The sequence below is a fragment of the Pan troglodytes genome, chromosome 23 (genome assembly GCF_028858775.2).
Source record: "Pan troglodytes isolate AG18354 chromosome 23, NHGRI_mPanTro3-v2.0_pri, whole genome shotgun sequence".
Lineage (NCBI taxonomy): Eukaryota > Metazoa > Chordata > Mammalia > Primates > Hominidae > Pan > Pan troglodytes.
In genome coordinates, this window is record NC_086016.1 from 46,051,901 (window position 1) to 46,071,986 (window position 20,086).

The 20,086-nt window shown below is 51.5% G+C and overlaps 1 protein-coding gene across 7 annotated transcripts in view; it reads left to right on the forward strand.

Annotated features, from left to right (window-relative positions):
- PARVB (parvin beta) overlaps window positions 1-20,086 on the forward strand; it is a 144,333-nt gene that overhangs the window by 29,402 nt on the left and 94,845 nt on the right. Inside the window, exon 1 of one of the 7 annotated variants that reach the window (XM_016939349.4) lies at window positions 15,843-16,060. The exons of the other annotated variants lie outside the window; for them this stretch is intronic. Coding sequence (XP_016794838.2) covers window positions 15,973-16,060 — 88 coding nt within the window. The 5' untranslated portion in view covers window positions 15,843-15,972. Of the gene's footprint in view, window positions 1-15,842; window positions 16,061-20,086 lie in introns of those variants that run through there. 7 annotated transcript variants of the gene reach the window in all.

A 20,086-nucleotide genomic window follows, 5' to 3' on the forward strand; every position in this document is an offset into this window, starting at 1 on the left:
CTCCAGTGACCAAGTGTGTGGGTTTTTCCTGCACCAACTGGCGGATACCAGCTGGATGTCCCCTAGTTCAATTCAATTCAGTTCTGACTCCACCTACCTGGAGATGGCATCAGATCCCACAGGGTGAGGGCTCAGTCTCCCAAGACTCTGAACAGTCGGCTGTAAGTCAGGGTTCCCACAGCCCCATCTTTGGGTTCAATTAATTTGCTAGGGTGACTCACAGAACTCGGGGAAACATTTACTTATATTTCCTGGTTTATTATAAAGGATATTACAAAGGATACAGATGAGGAGATACATAGGGTGAGGTGTAGGGAAAGGGGTGCAGAGCTTCCATGCCCTCTCTGGGCGTGCCACTTTGCAAAAACCAAGCATCCAGTCTCTGGAAGCTCCCTGAATCCTGCCTTCCTGGGCCTTTTATGGAGCCTCATTGGATATGCATGATTGACAGCCATGTAGAAATAGGATTGGACAGCAAGGGTGTGATCTAACACTAACAGATGGACTGGGGAGGCCTTGCAAGACCTATCTGTGCAGCCTTCCTTCCTCCAAGGTGTGGGGGCCCCTCTCTGGAGTGAGGGTCTCATTACTCACAATCTGATGAGAGTCCTGCCTTGGGCAGGTGAAAGGAGGGCAGAAGGTTAGAGAGATTCTGTTTTCTAAGGCTAAAGTGCCCCAACATCTTTTATTATTATTATTATTATTATTATTTTTGAGACAGGGCTGGAGTACAGTGATGCAATCTTGGCTCACTGCAACCTCACCTCTCGGGCTCAAGCGATCCTCCCACCTCAGCCTCCCTAGTAGCAGGCACTACAGCCGCGCACTACAACGCTTGGCTAATTTTTAAATTCTTTTGTAAACACAAGGTCTTGCTATGTTGCCCAGGCTGGTCTCGAACTCCTGGGCTCAAGCAATCCTCCCGCCTTGGCCTCCCAAAGTGCTCAGATTACAGCGTGAGCTCCTCAGCTAGAAGAGTTAAACTCATAGAGAGAGGAAGTGGAATGGCAGTTGCCAGGGGCAGGGGTTGGGGGCTGGGCAGGGAGGGGACAGGGAGTTAGTGTTTCTGCCTTGCAAGAAGAAAAGAGTTTGGCGGATAACAGCGATGGTGGCACAGCAGTGAATGTCCTTAGTGCCACTGAACCGTACACTTAAAAATGGTTAAAGTAGCCGGGTGCGGTGGCTCACACCTGTAATCCCAGCACTTTGGGAAGTCGAGGTGGGCAGGTCACCTGAGGTCAGGAGTTTGAGACCAGCCTGGCCAACATGGTGAAACTCCCTCTCTAGTAAAACTACAAAAATTAGCCGGGTGTGGTGGTGGGCGCCTGTAATCCCAGCTGCTCGGGAGGCTGAGGCAGGAGAATCACTTGAACCCAGGAGGCAGAGGTTGCCGTGAGCCGAGATTGCGCCATTGCACTCCAGCCTGGGCGACAAGAGTGAAACTCCATCTCAAAAAAAAAAAAAAAAAAAAGGTTAAAGTGAGAAATTTTATGTATTTTATGTTAAATGTACCTTACTACAATTGAAAGAATGAAAAAAAATTACTGGGAAATACATTACACATACAAGAGTGTACATATGTATAGTTTACGGACTAATATTAAAGAAGTACCCGTGTTCCTGCTATCCAGCTTAAGAAATAACATTACCTGTTCCCCGAGCCATATGCCCCATACCTCCTGTGCACCTCCCTCCCCACCAGAGGTGACCAGTGCCGCCTTGAACGTTGCGTTTAGCATGTTGTATTAGTTGGAGTTCTCTGGAGAAACAGAACCAATGGGAGATATGTAGCTCTCTCTGTCTCTTTTTTTTTTTTGAGACAGAGTCTCACTCTGTCGCCAGGCTGGAATGGTGTGATCTCGGCTCAGTGCAACCTCTGACTCCCTGGTTCAAGCAGTTCTCCTGCCTCAGCCTCCCCAGTAGCTGAGATTACAGGCACTGGCCACCACACCCAGCTAATTTTTGTATTTTTAGTAGACACGGGGTTTCACCATGTTGGCCAGGATGATCTCGATCTCCTGACCTCGTGATCCGCCCGCCTCGGCCTCCCAAAGTGCTGGGATTACAGGCGTGAGCCACCGCGCCCAGCCTGTCTCTCTGTCTGTCTCTATCCATCTCTCTCTCTCTCTCTATATATATATATTTGAAGAGATTGATTATAAGTTATTGGCTCATGTGGTTACGAGACTGAGAAATCCCAGGATCTTCAAGCTAGAGACCCAGGAGGGCCAATGGCGTCAGCCCAAGTGCGGGAGGAGACCCACGTCCCAGCTGAGTGAATCCCCTTACCCTGCCTTTCGGTCTATTCAGGTCTCAAATGGATTGGCCGAGGCCTATCCGCACTGGGGAGGGCCATCTGTTGTACCCAGTCTACCGATTCGAATGCTAACCTCATCTAGAAACACCTTCACAGGCACGCCCAGAATAATGGTTAGCCAAGCACCAGGCCACTCCCCACCCAGTCCAGGCAGCTTGTCAGCAGGCCCTGCCCCACTTGCTTGTCTTTCCTTGCGTTTTGCACACGTGTGCATCTCTGTCCCTCACTTTCTTTAGTTTTGCCCAACTTTGACCCCAATATGACGGGAGCCCCACCGTGCGTGCTGTCCTATGACTCGAGTTTACGCAGTAGCCTAGCTTTGGGGCACAGCCCCATTTACTCGGGGCACCGCTGCCTCTGCTGTGTGGCCGTGTGGGATCCCACACCAGGAGCACCGTCCCTTTGTCACCTGGGAGGGGTGATTCTGTGCCTGAGTTGCATGTGGATTTCTTCCTGCTGAGTTTTAATTAAGAGGCAGGGAGCAGGTGGGTGAAGGGCACACATACGGATGCAGGGTTGCCCGGGTTTGAATTCTGCCTGCGCCATTTCCTGCCTGCTGAACCAGATCGGACAAATTACTCTACCTCTCTGTGCCACAGATTTTTTGTTGTTTTTGTTGTTTTGTTTTCATTTTGTCTCGTTTTGTTTTTGTTTTTGAGACAGGGTCTCCCTCTGTCACCCAGGCTGGTGTACAGTGGTGCAGTCACGGCTCACTATAGCCTCGACCCTGTGGGCTTAAGCAATCCTCCCACCTCAGCCTCCTGAGTAGCTGGGACGACAGGCGTGCACAACCACACCTGGCTAATTTTTTAATTATTTGTTGAGATGGGGTTTCACTATGTTGCCCAGGGTGGCCTCGAACCCCTGGGCTCAAGTGATCCTCCTGCCTCAGCTTCCCAAAGTGCTGGGATTAAGTGTGAGCCACCTCATCTGGCCTTTGTGCCCCAGTTTTCTCGATCAGGTAATGATGATAGCTCTCAGGTGGTGAGGGTGACTGTATAAAATGTCTGGAAATGGCACCTGCTCTGTGCCCAGGGGTTAGAGGCTTGGGACCGAGCTGGGGGCTGAGCTGGGGGCTGAGCTGGGGGTGGAGCTGGGGGCTGAGCTGGGGGCGTTTTTGTTCCAAGGCTTTCTTGCCGATAAGTTTCTCTTTCTCTCTCTCTCTCTTTTTTTTTTGTCCTGCGTGTCTCAACCTGACAAAAATGCTCAGTTTAGAAGCGTGTCGTTCCATTTGTGGGAAAATTAGACACATTTAAGAGTAAATTAAATTAGGGGACTTGTGATCATTAGCTAAGTAAATTATTTTTTTTAAATGTAATGTACCAAGCATAGCACATGTGGCACGCTCAATAAATATTTGTTAGAATGAATGATAATTTTATGAGCCAGTCGAGTCATATATAATGGGATTATTTGGTTCTAGAACTAATGAAGTGACTGTAGAGCAATAAAGCTTCTAAAAAGAATCTCCGTGCTCGCAAAAAATCCAAAAGTGGGGGAAGAGGCTCATGCTGGATTTCACCCAAGAGCGAGGCCCGAGGAGAGCTGGGACGCTGTGTCCTGAGAGCTGTCCAAGGGGGGCCCTTGTGACTTGGCAGGGGTGGTTTTGGAGCCTGAGTTTATCCGCACTCTGGGTGGACTGGGTCTCGGGGGAGGCCTGCCTTAGCTCAGCTCAGGAGACCAGTGGATACAGCAGGAGGCCCACTTGCAGTTCACGGTTTACGTCGTGCCAGATGTGCAGGGGGCCCGGAGTCTCAGCACTTGGCACCTGTGGGACTGAGAGAGGAGTCAGTCTAGCACCAGACCCCCGCTTGGTGGGGGAGGGGAGCGGAAGAGGAGGGAGAGGAGAGAGAGGGGGCTGGAGCCCCAGTCCCACAGCTTAGGTCCTGGGAAGCCCTGTGGGTTCATGCTTGCCTTGAGGGGACGTTGGACGGCTCAAGCAGGGACCAGGAGCCTCCCAGTGTGGCATGAGCTTTGCTGGAAGCCTGGGCTCTTTGAGAGGGGTGGGGCTGAGAGCCGCTAGACCTGGCGTCATCCTCCTGCCTGCTTTCCTGTCTGGGGTGTACCCTGGGAAGGGACATAACTTCCCTGAACCTCGGTTGCCTCCCCTGTCCAGTGGAGGAAAGGAAGGCACCTGCCTAACTGGGCTCTTGAAAATAATAAATGAGATAATACAAAATCTGCATTAATTTCCTAGGCCTGACATAAAAGAGTACCCCACACTGGCTGGCTTACAGAGCAGAAGTTTATTCTCTCCCAGCTCTGGAGGCCAGAAGTCCAAGATCAAGGTGTCAGCAGGGCCTCGCTCCATCTAAAGTCTCCAGGGAGGGATCCTTCCTGACTCTCTTGGCTTCTGGGGACGGTGGGCAGTCCTGGCATATCTTGATTTGTGGCCATGTCACTCCAGTCAGCCTCCATTGTCACAGGTGTCCCCCTTCATGCCCCTCTGTGTCTTCCTATGGTCTTGTCTCTGCATGTCAGCATCCAAATTTCTCTCTCCCACGTGGACACCAGCTGGGCCCACTGCAGTCCAGTATGACCGCATCCGAACTTGATTACATCTGCAAAGACCCTGTTTCCAAATAAGGCGCATTCTCCAGTTGTCCAATTCCAGGTGGACGTGGATTTTTTTTTTTTTTTTGAGATGGAGTCTCACTCTGTAGCCCAGGCTGGAGTGCAATGGCTCCCTGCAACCTCCTCCTCCCGAGTTCAAGCGACTCTCCTGCCTCAGCCTCCTGAGTAGCTGGGATTACAGGCACCTGCCACCACACCTGGCTAATTTTTGTATTTTTAGTAAAAATGGGGTTTACTCTATTGCCCAGGGTGGTCTTGAACCCCTGAGCTCAGGCAATCCACCTGCCTCAGCCTCCCAAAGTGCTGGGATTACAGGCGTGAGCCTCTGCGCCCATCGGACATGGATTTTGGATGAGACACCATTCAACCCACAGTACCTGGTGCTCAGTTAGTGACTAAAACCCACTAGTTATGGTCACTCAGTCACCCTTCTAGTTATTACTTTCATAGATGAGGGTGTGATGGGGGGGGAAACAGAAGCAGAGTTGATTGTGTCTTCTTAGTTCTGCACACCCTGTGGCTTTTTTTTTTTTTTTCTGAGAGGGAGTCTTGCTGTGTTGTCCAGGCTGGAGTGCAGTGGCACGATCTCAGGTCAGTACAACCTCTGCCTCTCGCATTTAAGCGATTCTTCTGCCTCAGCCTCCTGAAGAGCGGGCATTACAGACATCCGCCACCACACCCAGCTAATTTTTGTATGTTTAGTAGAGACGGGGTTTCACAATGTTGGCCAGGCTGGTCGCGAACTCCTGGCATCGAGTGATCCACCCACCTCAGCCTCCCAAAGTGCTGGGATTACAGGCATGAGCCTCCGTGCCCAGCCCCGTGGCTAGTTATTAGACTGTTCTAGGTGTTGATGGGAAAGGGGAGAAGGACTTGTTCTTCTCTTTGGATTAATAAAACACCGTGAGGCTTGTGTTTGCACAGTGCCCACAGCTTGCGCACTGACAAGCCCTTTTAGGTTGACTTCTGCTGAGTCATTTCATCCTGTTCCATTTGTCAGCCATAAGGTAAGGAGCAGTTTTTCTGATGTACTCCTTTTGCATAAATGCTACTCTCCATCAGCCTCGGGAAGTAGAAGGCGCCGGTATGGTATCCCAAGCTCATTCACAGGGGAGAAGAGATGCCTGTTGCCACAAAATGTGAATGTTGGGTGTACATTCAGGTGTCACGTACGTGGTGTTGATTGTCTCGGCTTAATAAAGAAAGATGCCGTACACCTTTTCCTTTAAAAAGTCTCACTTGGCTTGTTTGACAGGCACAGAAGATGTGTTATTAAACACTTGCAAAGCCTGCTGTCATTTGGTTTTAAACAGCACTCGTCATCTTTGGCGGGGCGTGTTTGCTCAGCATCATGGAAGGGGGATGTGAGGTACCCAGGTGGCAGTTTCTCTACCACGATGCTTTCTCTGCTTGCTATCGGGAGAAATGTTCTTTCCTATGTTGTGGGAAGGTGGAAAGGGCACTCTGAAATGTAAGGTGGCCTTTTGTATTAGAATTTCATGGCTGAGACCAGGCGTGGGGGCTCATGTCTGTCATCCTAGCACTTTGGAAGGCCAAGGCGGGTGGATCATCTGAGGTCAGGAGTTTGAGACCAGCCTGGCCAACATGGTAAAATGCCATCTCTACTAAAAATACAAAAAATTAGCTGGGTGTGGTGGCAGCTACCTGTAATCCCAGCTACTTGGGAGGCTGAGGCAGGAGAATCACTTGAACCCAGGAGGTGGAGGTTGCAGTGAGCTGAGATTCTGCCACTGCACTCCAGCCTGGGCAACAGAGAGAGACTCTTTCTAAAAAAAAGAAAAGAAAAGAATTTCATGGTTGATTGTCACAGGACCATCTTTAGTCCCAAGATCTGAGGCAAGGGAATCATTTTCAATAGGAAACTTTTAAATGTTTGAGCAGCAGAAAGGGAGATTGAGCCAGAAGAACTTGCTGGTGGAAAGATGGTGGAAGCTGGGAGCTTTGAGGTTCTAAAAATCCTGGTGTGTCAGGTCAGGTAGTGGGGCAACCGGAGCTTAGGGTGAGTTATACCTGATGGGACTTAACTGGGTAAATGTCATCTAGTAACCCAACTACATTAGGCATTAATATCTGGACAAAAGGTGGAATACACCCGGGTTCTTTGGGCACAGGCGAAGGAGAGGTCTCATAGTTTGACGTTGCTCAAGAAGGGAAAACAAGCAGGATGGGAAGAGGTCTAATCAGTTGGCTGGAGTGGGGTGCTGGGTTTAGTTCATTCCTTCTTAAACTCAGCCAGTTCTCATTATTCATGGTGGTTTTGATCTATAAAGTTGCCACAAACCCCGAGTTAGCCAATACTGACCCATCACTCCTAGGGCAGTACAGCGCTCAGTTCCTGCGAGCCTCTGGTCACAACATTTTCAGCAACAGATCAATACATAACTTTTTCTTATATATGTTTCTTTTTAAAGATACGTTATTTAAAATGTATTGTTGATTGATTAACATTGAGCTCACGGCCAACAGCAGTATAAGTGCTGCCTGAACGAAGCTTCTCTGACCTGTGCGTTCTCTGCAAGGCATACCTCAGCCTTCTTGCACTTGGGAACACTAGGAGTACCCCTCGCCACGCGTGGGGACCCATTTTAAACAGCAAAGTTGGCTGGGCACGGTGACTCATGCCTGTAATCCCAGCACTTTGGGAGGCCGAGGCAGGCAGATCACCTGAGGTCAGGAGTTCGAGACCAGCCTAGCTAACATGGGGAAGCCCAGTCTCTACTAAAAATACAAAAAAATTAGCTGGGCATGGTGGTGTGCTTCTGTAATCCCACCTATTCAGGAGGCTGAGGCTGGAGAATTGCTTGAACCCAGGAGGCAGAGGTTGCAGTGAGCCGAAGTCGCGTCACTGTACTCCAGCCTGGGCATCAGAGCAAGACTTCATCTCAAAAACAAAACAAAACAAAACAAAACAAAACAAAACAAAACAGTGAAGTCACCAACAAATAGCAGAAAAATGTGAAAAACATGGCATTAAATAGACCATGAAATGGACACTTGTTTATGATGTGAGACCTCAGACAAGAAGGCAGAGCGCCCCGTGTTTGACCTCAGGTGGGGACACATCCGGCAACTCAGATTCTTTTTTTTTTGAGTGGAGTCTCACTGCGTCACCCAGGCTGGAGTGCAGTGGTGCAATCTCGGCTCACTGCAACCTCTACCTCCTGGGTTCAAGCAATTCTCCAGCCTCAGCCTCCCGAGTAGCTGAGACTATAGGTGCGCACTACCACACCCAGCTAATTTTTGTATCTTTAGTAGAGATGGGGTTTCACCAGATTGGTCAGGCTGGTCTCGAACTCCTGACCTCAGGCGATCCACCTGCTTTGGCCTCCCAAAGTGCTGGGATTACAGGTGTGAGCCACCACACCCAGTCAGATTCTTTGCTTCTGTGTGCAGGTCTGTGAATGAATGTAGGCCAAGAGTATTGATTCTGAGCTTACAAATTTTAGCCAGTAGACACATTTACACATACAGAATCCATGAATCAAGGCGATTGATTGTACTTTGACAATTATTTGTTTAGCACTGTAGGAGGAACTCGCAAACTGTTCCTTCCCTCTGCTCACATACTGCCCAGGGTAAGACTTCTGACACCAGAGGTGCAGGGATGCTTCCTGCCGCACCTGGCAGTTCTCCAGCAGACACCAGCTGGGTGTCCTGCAGTTCAGTTCAATTCTGACACCATCGACCTGGAGAGAGCCTCAGACCCCACAGGTGAGGGCTCAGCCCCACGAGACTGCACCCCAAATCAGGGTCCCCACGACTGCTTCCTCGGTTTTGATTAATTTGCTAGGACTCAGAACTGGAAATGGGCCGGGCACGGTGGCTCACGCCTGTAACCCCAGCACTTTGGGAGGCCAAGGCAGGTGGATTGCTTGAGGTCAGGAGTTCGAGACCAACCGGGCCAACATAGTGAAACCCCGTCTCTACTAAAAATACAAAAATTGGTTGGGCGTGGTGGTGGGCACTGTAATCCCAGCTACTCGGGAGACTGAGGCAGGAGAATTGCTTGAACCTGGGAGTTGGTGATTGCAGTGAGCTGAGATCGCACCACTGCACTCCAGCCTGAGCAACAAGAGCAAAACCCTGTCTGGAAAAAAAAAAAAAAGAACTCAGGGAAACACTGCATTTGTGCTCCCTGGTCTATTATAAAGGAGATGATAAAGGGTGCAGGTGAGCGGAACAGGAGGAGGCACACAGGGTGAGGCCTGGGAGGGCCCCCAGTGCAGGAGCTTCTGTTGCCCTGGAGTTGGGGTGTGCCACCCTCCTGGCACCTGGATGTGTTTACCCACCCGGAAGCTCTCTGCACCCTGTAGTTCAGGGATTTTTACGGAGGCTTCATCATGTAGGCATGTCTGGTTATTAGTTCAATCTCCAGCCCCTCTCCCCTTTCTGGAGGGTGGGGTTGGGGGGTGTGGAGCTGAAAGCTCCAGGCTTCTAATTGTGTCTGGGTCTTTCTGGTGCTCAGCCCCCACCCAGGAGCCACCAAGAGTCACCTCATTAGAATAAAACATCCTTTTATCTCCCTGGAAATTCCAAGGGATTAGGAACTTTGTGTCAGGAACCAGGGTCAAAGACTAAATATTAGAACAAAAGATTGTCCTGGCACCTGGAAATTACAAGGTTCTTAGGATCTGTGTGCCAGGGACTGGTGGCAGAGACCAATGTGAATATTTCTTTTTTTTTTTTTTTTTTTTTTTGAGATGGAGTCTCAGTCTGTCACCCAGGCTGGAGTGCAGTGGCGTGATCTTAGCTTACTGCAACCTCCGCCTCCTGGGTTCAAGTGATTCTCCTGCCTCAGCCTCCTGAGTAGCTGGGACTACAGGTGTGCACCATCATGCCGGGCTAATTTTTGTATTTTTATTAGAGACGGGGTTTCACTATGTTGGCCAGGCTGGTCTCAAACTCCTGACCTCAGGTGATCCACCTGTCTTGGCCTCACAAAGTGCTGGGATTACAGGCGTGAGCCACCGCGCCTGGCCCAATATCAATATTTCTTATTATTTTACAAGCACTTGCGGTGTGTGCTGTGGTCTCCGTCCTCAGCGTTGTGGTTTAGAGGGTGCCTGGCAGGCAGGGTGTGGGGTTAGTGGGGTTGGGGAGTGATTTCCGGGGCACAGTGATCCCCAGAGTGTGTGTGGTTGTCCAGTTCACTCACTCCTCGTGGCCTGCTCGGTGCTGGGGGTCCACACTCACAGAGGGCATGGTCTGTGCCCCTTGGGATCAGGCAGCTGCTCCTGGTACAGATGAGTTGGGAGGTGACTTCCTCCAGGGCATGTGAGAAGCTCTCAATGACCAGGCCAGCTCGGATTCCCAGTTCTGGCCGAGCCGATGTGCTCTCTGTTGCCACATTCCGTGCCACTTCCCAGGCCTCCCCGGCTTCCCATTCTCGGGGCCAGGTGTTCCGTGGATGGGGTGCGGTACGGCCTTTGATACCGGAGGCCTGGGATCGCTTTCCTCCTCGGTTTCTGTGTGGTCAGTGGCGCCCTCACCCGTCTCATGCCCTGCCATGCTGCCATGCAAGGGCAGAGGGCTGGTGTTGGGGTGGTGCTGGGGCCTGGGGAGTGGAAAATCCTGCCTGTTAAGATGCTGGGGATCGCATATGTGATGCTGGCCACGTCAGCCAGTCTTCCTTCCTGCCGAGACCACCAGCCCTCGGTGCAGCCAGCCGTATCACCTGGTTATAGTCACGCCGAAACCCAGCTGTTTGGAAGCGTGGCCGTGGGGCCTTGGATCCCTTTTCCTTTCCCCGTGTTTTGTGGAGACGAATAACACAGGCATGCGCCGTGCCCAGGTGGAGGCAATGTTAGGAAAGCAGGAAGGAGCTCAGAGCAGGGAATGTGTGTGGACTCGCGTTTGTTGAAGGGCCTGGCCGAGTTCCCCAGAGGCTGGGGTCAGTGTTCAAGTTCTGATGCTTCACGTCCTTGGAGGCCAAAGGACGTGACCTTGAAGAAGGGGCAGTTCTCACCTGTGGGCCTAGGAGAGGTCGTTGGCCTTAAGACATTACTCCAGGTAATTATACGTGGTTCCTACCTATAATCCCAGCACTTTGGGAGGCAGAGGCTGGAGGATCGCTTGAGCCCAGGATTTGGAGACCACCCTGGGCAACAAAGTGAGACTCCTGTCTCTACAAACAAAAACAAAAACAAACAGTTGGCTGGATATGATGGCATGCACCTGTAGTCTCAGCTACTCAGGAGGCTGAGGTGGGAGGATCACTTGAGCCCGGGAGGTGGAGGCCACAGCAAGCTGTGATGGCACTAATGCACTTCAGCCTGGGTGACAGAGTGAGACCCTGTCTAACAGCAATAACAGCAGCAGAACATTAATCCGGATAGTTCTAGGATGAGGGTTCTCAGAGCTAGATGGGCCTTTGCAAGTTCTTTCCACTGATCCCCAGGTTTGGTTGATTGTATGAAACCAAGAGGAAATGTACAGGGTTTTTGTGAAGAAAGGAAAGTGTCATTTCTTGGGTTTTACTTTGAATGGCATTGGATGGGGTCCTCAGAGCTTATGTGGGGCCAGCCCAGCCTGCCCCATGTGCCCCACTGAGACCCTGGAACCTCGGCTTTCTCCCACTGCGCCCCCAGTGCTCACTGACTAGTTTTGGGGTTTTGTGGGGACCCTTTGTCTATCTGCTTCGTCTTCCCCAGATGAATCAGGGGACGTGGTGGTACCATAGTGGTGCTGAGGGCAGCTTCTGGGTGGGGGTTCTCAGAAGGAGAAGTCTGTCCAGGAAGATTATATTTTATTACCTTCTCCCTCATCTTATTTATTTTCTGTTTTTTTAGAAGCTGGGTCTCTATGTTGCCCAAGCTGGTCTCGAACTCCTGGGCTCAAGCGATCCTCCTGCCTCGGCCTCCCAAAGTGCTGGGATGCAGGTGTGAGCCACTACACCCAGCCTCCCACCTCTTTCTTATTTCTTTATTGTTTATTTCAACAGGTTTTTGGGGAACGGGTGTGTTTGGTGACATGAATAAGCTCTTTAGCGGTGATTTGTGAGATTTTGGTGCACCCATCACCCGAGCAGTGTACACTGCACCCAATGTGTAGTCTTTTATCCCTCACCTACCTCCCACCCTTTCCCCGAGTCCCCAGAGTCCATTGTATCATTCTTATGCCTTTACATCCTCATAGCTTAGCTCCTGCTTATCAGTGAGAACATATGATGTTTGGTTTTCTATTCCTGAGTTACTTCACTTAGAATAATGGTCTCCAGTTCCATTTCCATCCAGGTTACTGCGAATATCATTATTTTGTTCCTTTTTATGGCTGATTAGTATTCCATGGTGTGTGTGTGTGTGTGTGTATACACCAAAATTTCTTTATCCACTCATTGATTGATGGGCATTTGATTGGTTCCATATATTTGCAATTGTGAATTGTGGTGCTGTAAACGTGTGTGAAGTATGTTTTTTGTCTGATGACTTCTTTTCCCTTGGGTAGATACCCAGTAGTCTCCTGCTTCTTTTTAAAGGAAGCCTTGCTCTTTCTTAAAAGCTGCTAAAAAGGAATGAGAATGGCACTACAGCAAACATCTATTGAGCGCCTACTGTGTACCGGGTGGGTGGCTATGGTGGAATCTACCACTTCTTAAAAGTCACCATCCAACTTACCCTTTTTCTGAAATACTTTGTCTTTCAACTGAGTGCTTTGTTTTTAGTGATGGCCAGTGAAGGGCCCAATTCAAACAGAAGCAGAGCCGGGGGCTACTGAAGGGCCTTTCTCCCTGTGAGCCCCTTAGAACTCAGGCAGAAATATTTTAGCAAAAAGTCGAATCTGTACTTCTCTGGCTTTTAATGGGTTATATTGAAAAGGATATGACCTGCCTCTAAGGTTGTAACTTACATTTGGCTCAGTCTTAATTATCTTAACAAGGGGTGCCTCCCCACCTATCATCCCCATACCTTGTATTTATGCGTGTATTGACTTTTCTCCCACGTTGATAGCTTGAAGGCAGGGCTGCAGTGTTTCTCACCTTGGCACCCCAGGCTTGAGTGATGCCTGGCACACAGTAGGTGCACGGCACACATCTGAGTTGAGATCCTGATACGCACCCTGTATAAGACCTTCAACAGCCTGTCGACCCCTCACTGCCTCTGTTTCCTCATCTGTTAGGTAGGGATGATCATAAGGGTTCTTCCTTGCTTGCCTTATGGGGCCTTGATGAGAATCAAATGAAATGATGACATCAGTCCCTTAATTATTTCTCCTCTTCCTCCTCCTCCTCCTTCTCCTCCTTCTCTTTCTCCTCCTCCTCCTCCTCCTTCTCCTCCTCCTCCTCCTCCTCCTCCTCCTTCTCCTCCTTCTCCTCCTCCTCCTCCTTCTCCTCCTCCTCCTTCTCCTCCTTCTCCTCCTCCTCCTCCTCCTCCTCCTCCTTCTCCTCCTTCTCCTTCTCCTCCTCCTCCTCCTCCTCCTCCTTCTCCTCCTCCTCCTTCTCCTCCTCCTCCTCCTCCTCCTCCTCCTCCTTCTCCTCCTCCTCCTCCTCCTCCTCCTCCTCCTCCTCCTCCTCCTCCTTCTCCTCCTCCTCCTCCTCCTCCTCCTCCTCCTCCTCCTCCTCCTCCTCCTCCTCCTCCTCCTTCTCCTCCTCCTCCTCCTCCTCCTCCTCCTCCTCCTCCTCCTTCTCCTCCTCCTCCTCCTCCTCCTCCTCCTCCTTCTCCTTCTCCTCCTTCTCCTCCTTCTCCTCCTCCTCCTCCTCCTCCTCCTCCTCCTCCTCCTTCTCCTCCTTCTCCTCCTTCTCCTCCTCCTCCTCCTCCTCCTCCTCCTCCTTCTCCTCCTTCTCCTCCTTCTCCTCCTCCTCCTTCTCCTCCTCTTCCTCCTCCACCTCCTCCTCTCTTCTTCCTTTTTTTTCTTCTTTCTTCTTTCTTTTTCTTCTTCTTAGGCAGGGTTTCACTCTGCTGCCCAGGCTAGAGTGCAGTGGGATGGTCATAGGCTCAAGTGATCCTCCTGCCTCAGCCTCCTGAGTAACTGGAACTACAGGTATGTGCCATTGTATCTGGCTAAGTTTTTGTAGAGACAGGGTCTCACTATGTTGCTTAGGCTGGTCTCCAACTTCTGGGCTCGAGCGGTCCTCCTGCCTTGGCCTCCCAATGTGCTGGGAGTACAGGTGTGAACCACTGTGCCAGGCCCCCTTAATTTATTCTGAAAATGGCGTGTCAGGAGCTGGGTCTTGGCTGCCTTGCTTGCGTTGTGAAATCCCCTTGCCTGGCAGGTAGGAGGCAGTCGATGCATACAGGGTGAGTGAATGAAATGTTAGTTAGTTGCATTACACTGAAGTGGTCTAAACCTGACTCTAAGATGTGACTACTAGGCTGCTGATCCTTTCATGATTTTTCAAGTGCGTAGTTATTTTCCTTTTAAAAGCTAATCACATTTCCTTTCCTGACTGATCCTCTGTTATTTCTGCCTCCTCCCCCAAGGGGCTGAGCACCAGCCCCAGGCATCTCCTTGGCCAGCTCAGTGGATACACACATGTCAGGAAGACCCTCCCTTGCCCCAGCCTTCCTTCATGGGTGGCACTGGACACTGGGCAGATGGAAAGGCCCTCTCCATGGAGCACTGGGCTGGCGAGGGCCTTCCTGTCTGTGCCCTCATGATGTCCTCACTTGGCTGTCGAGGCATCTCCTGGGCCATGAAGTGCTGTTTGCTGTCCTGGCCTTGGATTCCTGCATCAAGTCTCCCAGCAGGAAAACTGTTAAACCAAAACCAGTGTTGGGAACTGCATCAGAGCTGGGGACCACATCATTGCTGGGGACCTGGATCAGCATTGGGGACCTGGATTAGCACTGGGGACCTGCATTAGTGCTGGGGACTCGCATCGGCATTGGGTGTCTTTTTGTTGCTTCCTCAAGTCCTAGTTTTGACTCTGGATGAAGCTTGGTTTGTGCCATGGGAGTGGAGTGTTGGGGGACAGGGGTGACCGGCGGGTGAGCCCTCACTGTTGATCCTGGCCTCGAATGGGAGAGGGGCACTAGTGCCCCTGGGAGTGGGCCAGGCATGTCCCAGTCCACTGCCTGCCCCAGAGCCCCGCCTGGAGCACCTGCTGGGTCGGGACATGGGCCTCCCGTGGGCCTCACCGCCTCCTGCTTCAGCAGAACTGGGAATTGTCAGTTAATCGAGCAACACCTGCAGGAAGCCAGCCTCAGGAAAGAGCTTCCACAGGGAGTTGGGAGACTGGTAATTGGAATAAATAAAAGCTAATCGTGCTTCCTGGATGCCAGGAACCACTGAAATTTGTGGATTCCCACAGCAGCACATGAGGCTGGTCATTGTTAATAACCCCTTTTTACCGACGAGGAACCCAGACCAGACAGAGAGCCCGCCTGTGTCACCTGGTAGGGAGGGGCTGGGTCTGGTGTTATAAACCAGGAGAGGGTTCAGGCCGAGGAAAGGGGGAGCAAGTTGCCGGCCAAGGTAGGTATCATGCGAGTCCTGCTTCTCCCCTCATTCAAGGACCTTCCTTTGGGGAAGTGAGTGCTCCCGAGAGCAGCCTGCCGCCTCCGTGTCGGGGCAGCCTCAGCTTCTGCTTTCTGTGTCCAATATTTGATTTCTGTTGTCGTGGAAACGGGGTGACAAGTGTTCCATGTGTTAGCATTTGGTCCTCCTGACGTAGTCGGCACACGGCAGGTGCAGCTGGGGTGGCACGTGCCCACGGTGGTGCCACCTCTTGCTGGGGGTCAGGCAGAGGAGACCCAGCTCCGTGCCAGCTTGCAGACCCCCAATCGCTTCTCCTGTCTCAGGACCCAGAGAGCAAAGGCAGTGGGAGGCCAATGTCTGTTGTTCAGTTTAGCTCTGAGCCACGTGCATCTTCAGTCACCCCAGGGGCCTGGGCGCGCCCTTCCTTCCTTCTTTGTGCATGGGGGTTTTCCTGGGGAGCAGTTGCCCTGGCCCATGAGGCTGTTGGGAGTCAAGACAGAAATAGTGGTCTGTGGTCAGCAAGGAGCTATCGCTGGAAACACCCCGGTCCTCCCACAGCCTGACCCTCTGTGACCTTCCTCAAAGGCTCCCCAAAGAGGCTTTCCCTTGAAGTGCAAGTCATAGTGGCACCCCTGCCACGTCCCTATATGAACGGGGTGTGTGCCCTGCCTGCCCTCCGACGTCCGCCGGCCGTGCTGGTCTGCAGAGCTGCCGCCAGCTGCACCCTCCTCGCCAGTGAGTTCTGTTTGCTTTCGTATCATTTTCAGCAGGAGCTAAACCCAGGCCAGCCCTTCTTTTCTTTTCTGCTTTATGGCAGAATGTTGTTTTGCAAGAATGGACCCTGGGTGGCTGCTTGACTTTTCCCAGGAAGGTGATGGGGACGTTGGTGTTAGGATGATGGGCAAGGGGGTCCAGGTTGTCTCACTGCGGCCCCAGAGGGATGAGGCTCTGACTTGTGGAGTGAAATTTCCAGCACTCTGCTGGGGGCGAGTAGATCTTTGGGCCCAGAAGAATGGGATTTGGAACATTCTCAGGCACAGGCTGCAATTAAGATTTTCTTTTTCATAGGGGTACCTGATACTGTGGGTTTCTCTCTCTCTGTCTCTTTTTTTTCTCTCTGAGATGGAGTCTCGCTCTTGTCACCCAGGCTGGAGTGCAATGGCGCGATCTTGGCTCACTGCAACTTCTGCCTCCCAGGTTCAAGCGATCCTCCTGCCTCAGCCTCCCAAGTAGCTGGGATTACAGGCGCCTGCCACCGCGCCTGGCTAATTTTTGTATTTTTAGTAGAGATGGGGTTTCATCATGTTGGCCAGTCTGGTCTTGAACTCCTGACCTCAGGGATCCACCCACCTCGGCCTCCCAAAATGCTGGGATTACAGGCGTGAGCCACCGCGCCCGGCTATGGGTTTCTCTTTAGTGGTCTTCGGTTCTGTGTTTCCCCTCTAAGTAGCTGATCGTGGCCAGTGCCTGGCTTTCCCCTGGTCACCGCTAGATATTCTGTCTTGTCTCTGGGAGGCAGAGTCAGTAGAAGGTGCTTTGCACTGGCATGCCTGGGAGTGAGCCCAGCCTTGCTGTTATTAGCGCCCATCGTGATGGTTGGCCAGGCTGCCCTATGTTCGATTTTTCCTCCTGTGAAATGGGAACAACAGTAGAGCTGATGTGTCCTGGGCTTTCTGCATCCCAGGGACTATCCCAGCTCCTTAACGTGCTTTGCTCAGTGCTATCCTCCTAAAAAGTTTTATTTTACAGTTGAGTAAGCTGAAGCCCAGAGAGGTTAAGTAACCTGCCCAAGGTCACACAGCAGATCGGAATGGGAGTCAGGAGTGTACCCAACAGCCTGGCTCCCTAGTCAGTGCTCTCAACCTCAGCTTGAAGGCCGCCTCCCTGGGCCCTGCTAGGGGACCCAGTAAGATGATGGTTATTCACATTCTCCTTTGTTTCTGATACCAAGCAAACTCCTGGTAAATGCTCCTTCCCCACTTTTGTGGAATAAAGAATGCACATTTTTTTCTGAGCTCTGCCTGGGTATCCTTAAGGAGAGGGACGCTGTGCCTGGGACGCAGATGAACAAGATAGGAGCTGTCTCCTGGAGGAGCTCCCAGGCTGATTTTTGCCTTTGATGTTCTGCATCTTTTTCACAGGCTTTTTGTAGATGTGTGGGGATATTTCTAGAGGAGAAACCAGAGGTGGAAGGAGGGGCATAATGAAATTGAATGCTGGGCATCTCTTAGCTCACATTATGTGAGGCTCTTCAGGGACAATAGACCTTGCAATAAAAGGCAAAAAGGTGATTGCGCACAGAGTACTCTTCCTGCACAGTGCCAGGTGGGATGGGATGGATGGGGCTTGGTGGCTGGAGGAGGGTAGACCCTGCCCGCGCCTCCTGGGACCTGTGCGGGACTTTGCTCACCTTGCTGTTTCTAACCAAGGTGCCAGATTCTCTTCACTCAGGTGTGTCAGATTTTAACCCTTGAGGCTAGAACCTTGCCAGGCTTATTCGAAGTCAGTGGTTCCTAGTAGTCACAGGGCCCCTGCCCTGGACCCCAGACCAGGACCCCCCGGCCCCTGCCCGCCCGCCTTGGCCTGGTGGGGTAGGAGTCACTGTGAAAGGGGTCCTGGAGCCCAGGATCACTCCAGCGACATTTCCCAGAGAGCATCCTGGGGCCAGTGTGGGGTGTGGGGGAACAGATACTGAGCGCTCTGTCCCCTCCCCTTGGAGAATCTCACAGTACATTAGCAGAGTCAAGGCTCTGAGAAGTCCGGTAGGAAAAGACACCTGCTTAGCTTCCCTTAACTTCACGACTCCTCCACCTCCTTGACCTTTGCTTGATTCATGTGTGACCTGTGAACGTCTAAACTGCAGGACTCACTTTGGGAGATACTGATGGAGACCAAATAGGTGTCCTGCTCGTATATCCTCCACTTCTTCAGTTTTGCTCAGGATCCACTGGGCTTCCTCAAATGCAAACGAATTGAAAAGCTGTGCTGAATGTGTTTTTCTCTGTCTAAAAGTACAGCCACCCATGAAAGGAGGAGGTCGGCTAAGTTTTCTTTTAGAAAAGGGGTCCCCAGGCTCTGAATGCTTGAGGACCTCATTGGGATCACCCCCTCCACTGTGGGCTACCCATCCTCCACCCGCTGTGGCCTATTGATAACCTCCCAGCCACCACCTATGCTCCTGGAGGCCCTGACTGGAATCCCTGTCCTCACCCTGAGTTTGTCACCTCCTTCCAAACTTCGTGTCCTCTGTTGCAGTTGAGGACCTGGAAGTCATGATTGGGCTGATTAGTGATGGGTGTTTATTTTGAATTCTTAACTAAACAAGGAGGAATCACATCCTAGCTCTGTATTTTACTAGTTATGGGACCTTGACTTTCCCAAGATCTACTTTCCTTGTCAGTAAAATGGCAATAATCGGGGTAACCCATACCCTGATTGCCGAGGACCCCTGTAGGCGTCCATGCCCGGCCCAAAGCCAGGACCCAGGAAGGGAGGCGCAGCTGGGCGGCCTCTTCTGCGTCTCTGCCAGTTGCTGGCTTGGATTCTAACACCCTCCTTCCCTCCCTCCCTCGCTCTCTACCAGTGGGATCCAAGACCATGAGAACGTTTGAAGGTTTCTCAAGCGTCTGTGACTGCCCCACGTCTGTCGTTGGGTGGAAAGGACTTTGTAATTGAACGGAGTCAGTTGTAATGTGAATGTCATGTGGAGCTGCTTTTCCTTGGCAAGTCCTTGCTGTGTGAGCCATTGTTTCCAGATCTGTAGAACCCTCCCTACCCTGTCCCCCTTTCTGGGCTATTGGGAGGCTGAGCGAGCTCATCATGAGGCCCCTGAAAGATAGTTTCTGTGCCCTGTGGAGCTGAGTCCCCGAGTCTCTGTCCCCACCTCACAGGCCCCCTCTCATCACCCTTTTGGGTTGGTAAATTTCAAGTTGGGCATCAGATAGGACAAGGGAAGGGGACTGGAGAAGGAAGAGCCGACAGTTTGCCCTCAGGACTTCAGAGTCACTCTTTTTTGTTTGGTTGGTTTTTTGAGATGGAGTCTTGCCCTGTTGCCCAGGCTGGAGTGCAGTGGCGTGATCTCATCTCACTGCAATCTCCATCTCCTGGGTTCAAGCGATTCTCCTGCCTTAGCCTCCCGAGTAGCTGGGATTACAAGTGCATGCCACCATGCCTAGCTAATTTTTGTATTTTTAATGGAGACGGGGGCTTCACCATGTTGGCCAGGCTTGTCTCGGACTCCTGACCTCAAGTCATCCACCCACCTTGGCCTCCCAAAGTTGCTGGGATTACAGGTATGAACCATCACGCCTGGCCCAGAGTCACCCTTTCTTTTTGTGCCTTATTAGACATCTTCCTGCTACAGGATAGCCCAGAGGAAAGGAACAAGTTTCCGTCATGAATAAGTCCCCTACCTACTAGGGATGTAGGGATAAAGGACTGGAACTCTCTTTCTTCACCCTGCAGGGCAAACTCCTTCAAGACTCAGCTCCAGGAAGCCTCTCTGGACTACTACACTCCCTCCTGAGCCCCCAGCCTTCTCACATACCTCCCTTATGTGTCTCCTGGGTGCTGGAGCCCTCAGAGCAGGGCCTGTATCTAAGTCCCCCTGTGTCCCACCCAGTGCCCCGTGCCAGGCCTGACCATAGTGGATGTCACTAAGCAGTTGTTCGATGAGTGAATGAACAAATGCAAACTAGGCCCAATCTCATCAAATTATGCTAGAGTAATTGTATAAAAAACCAGACTTCTTTAAGTGGAGGA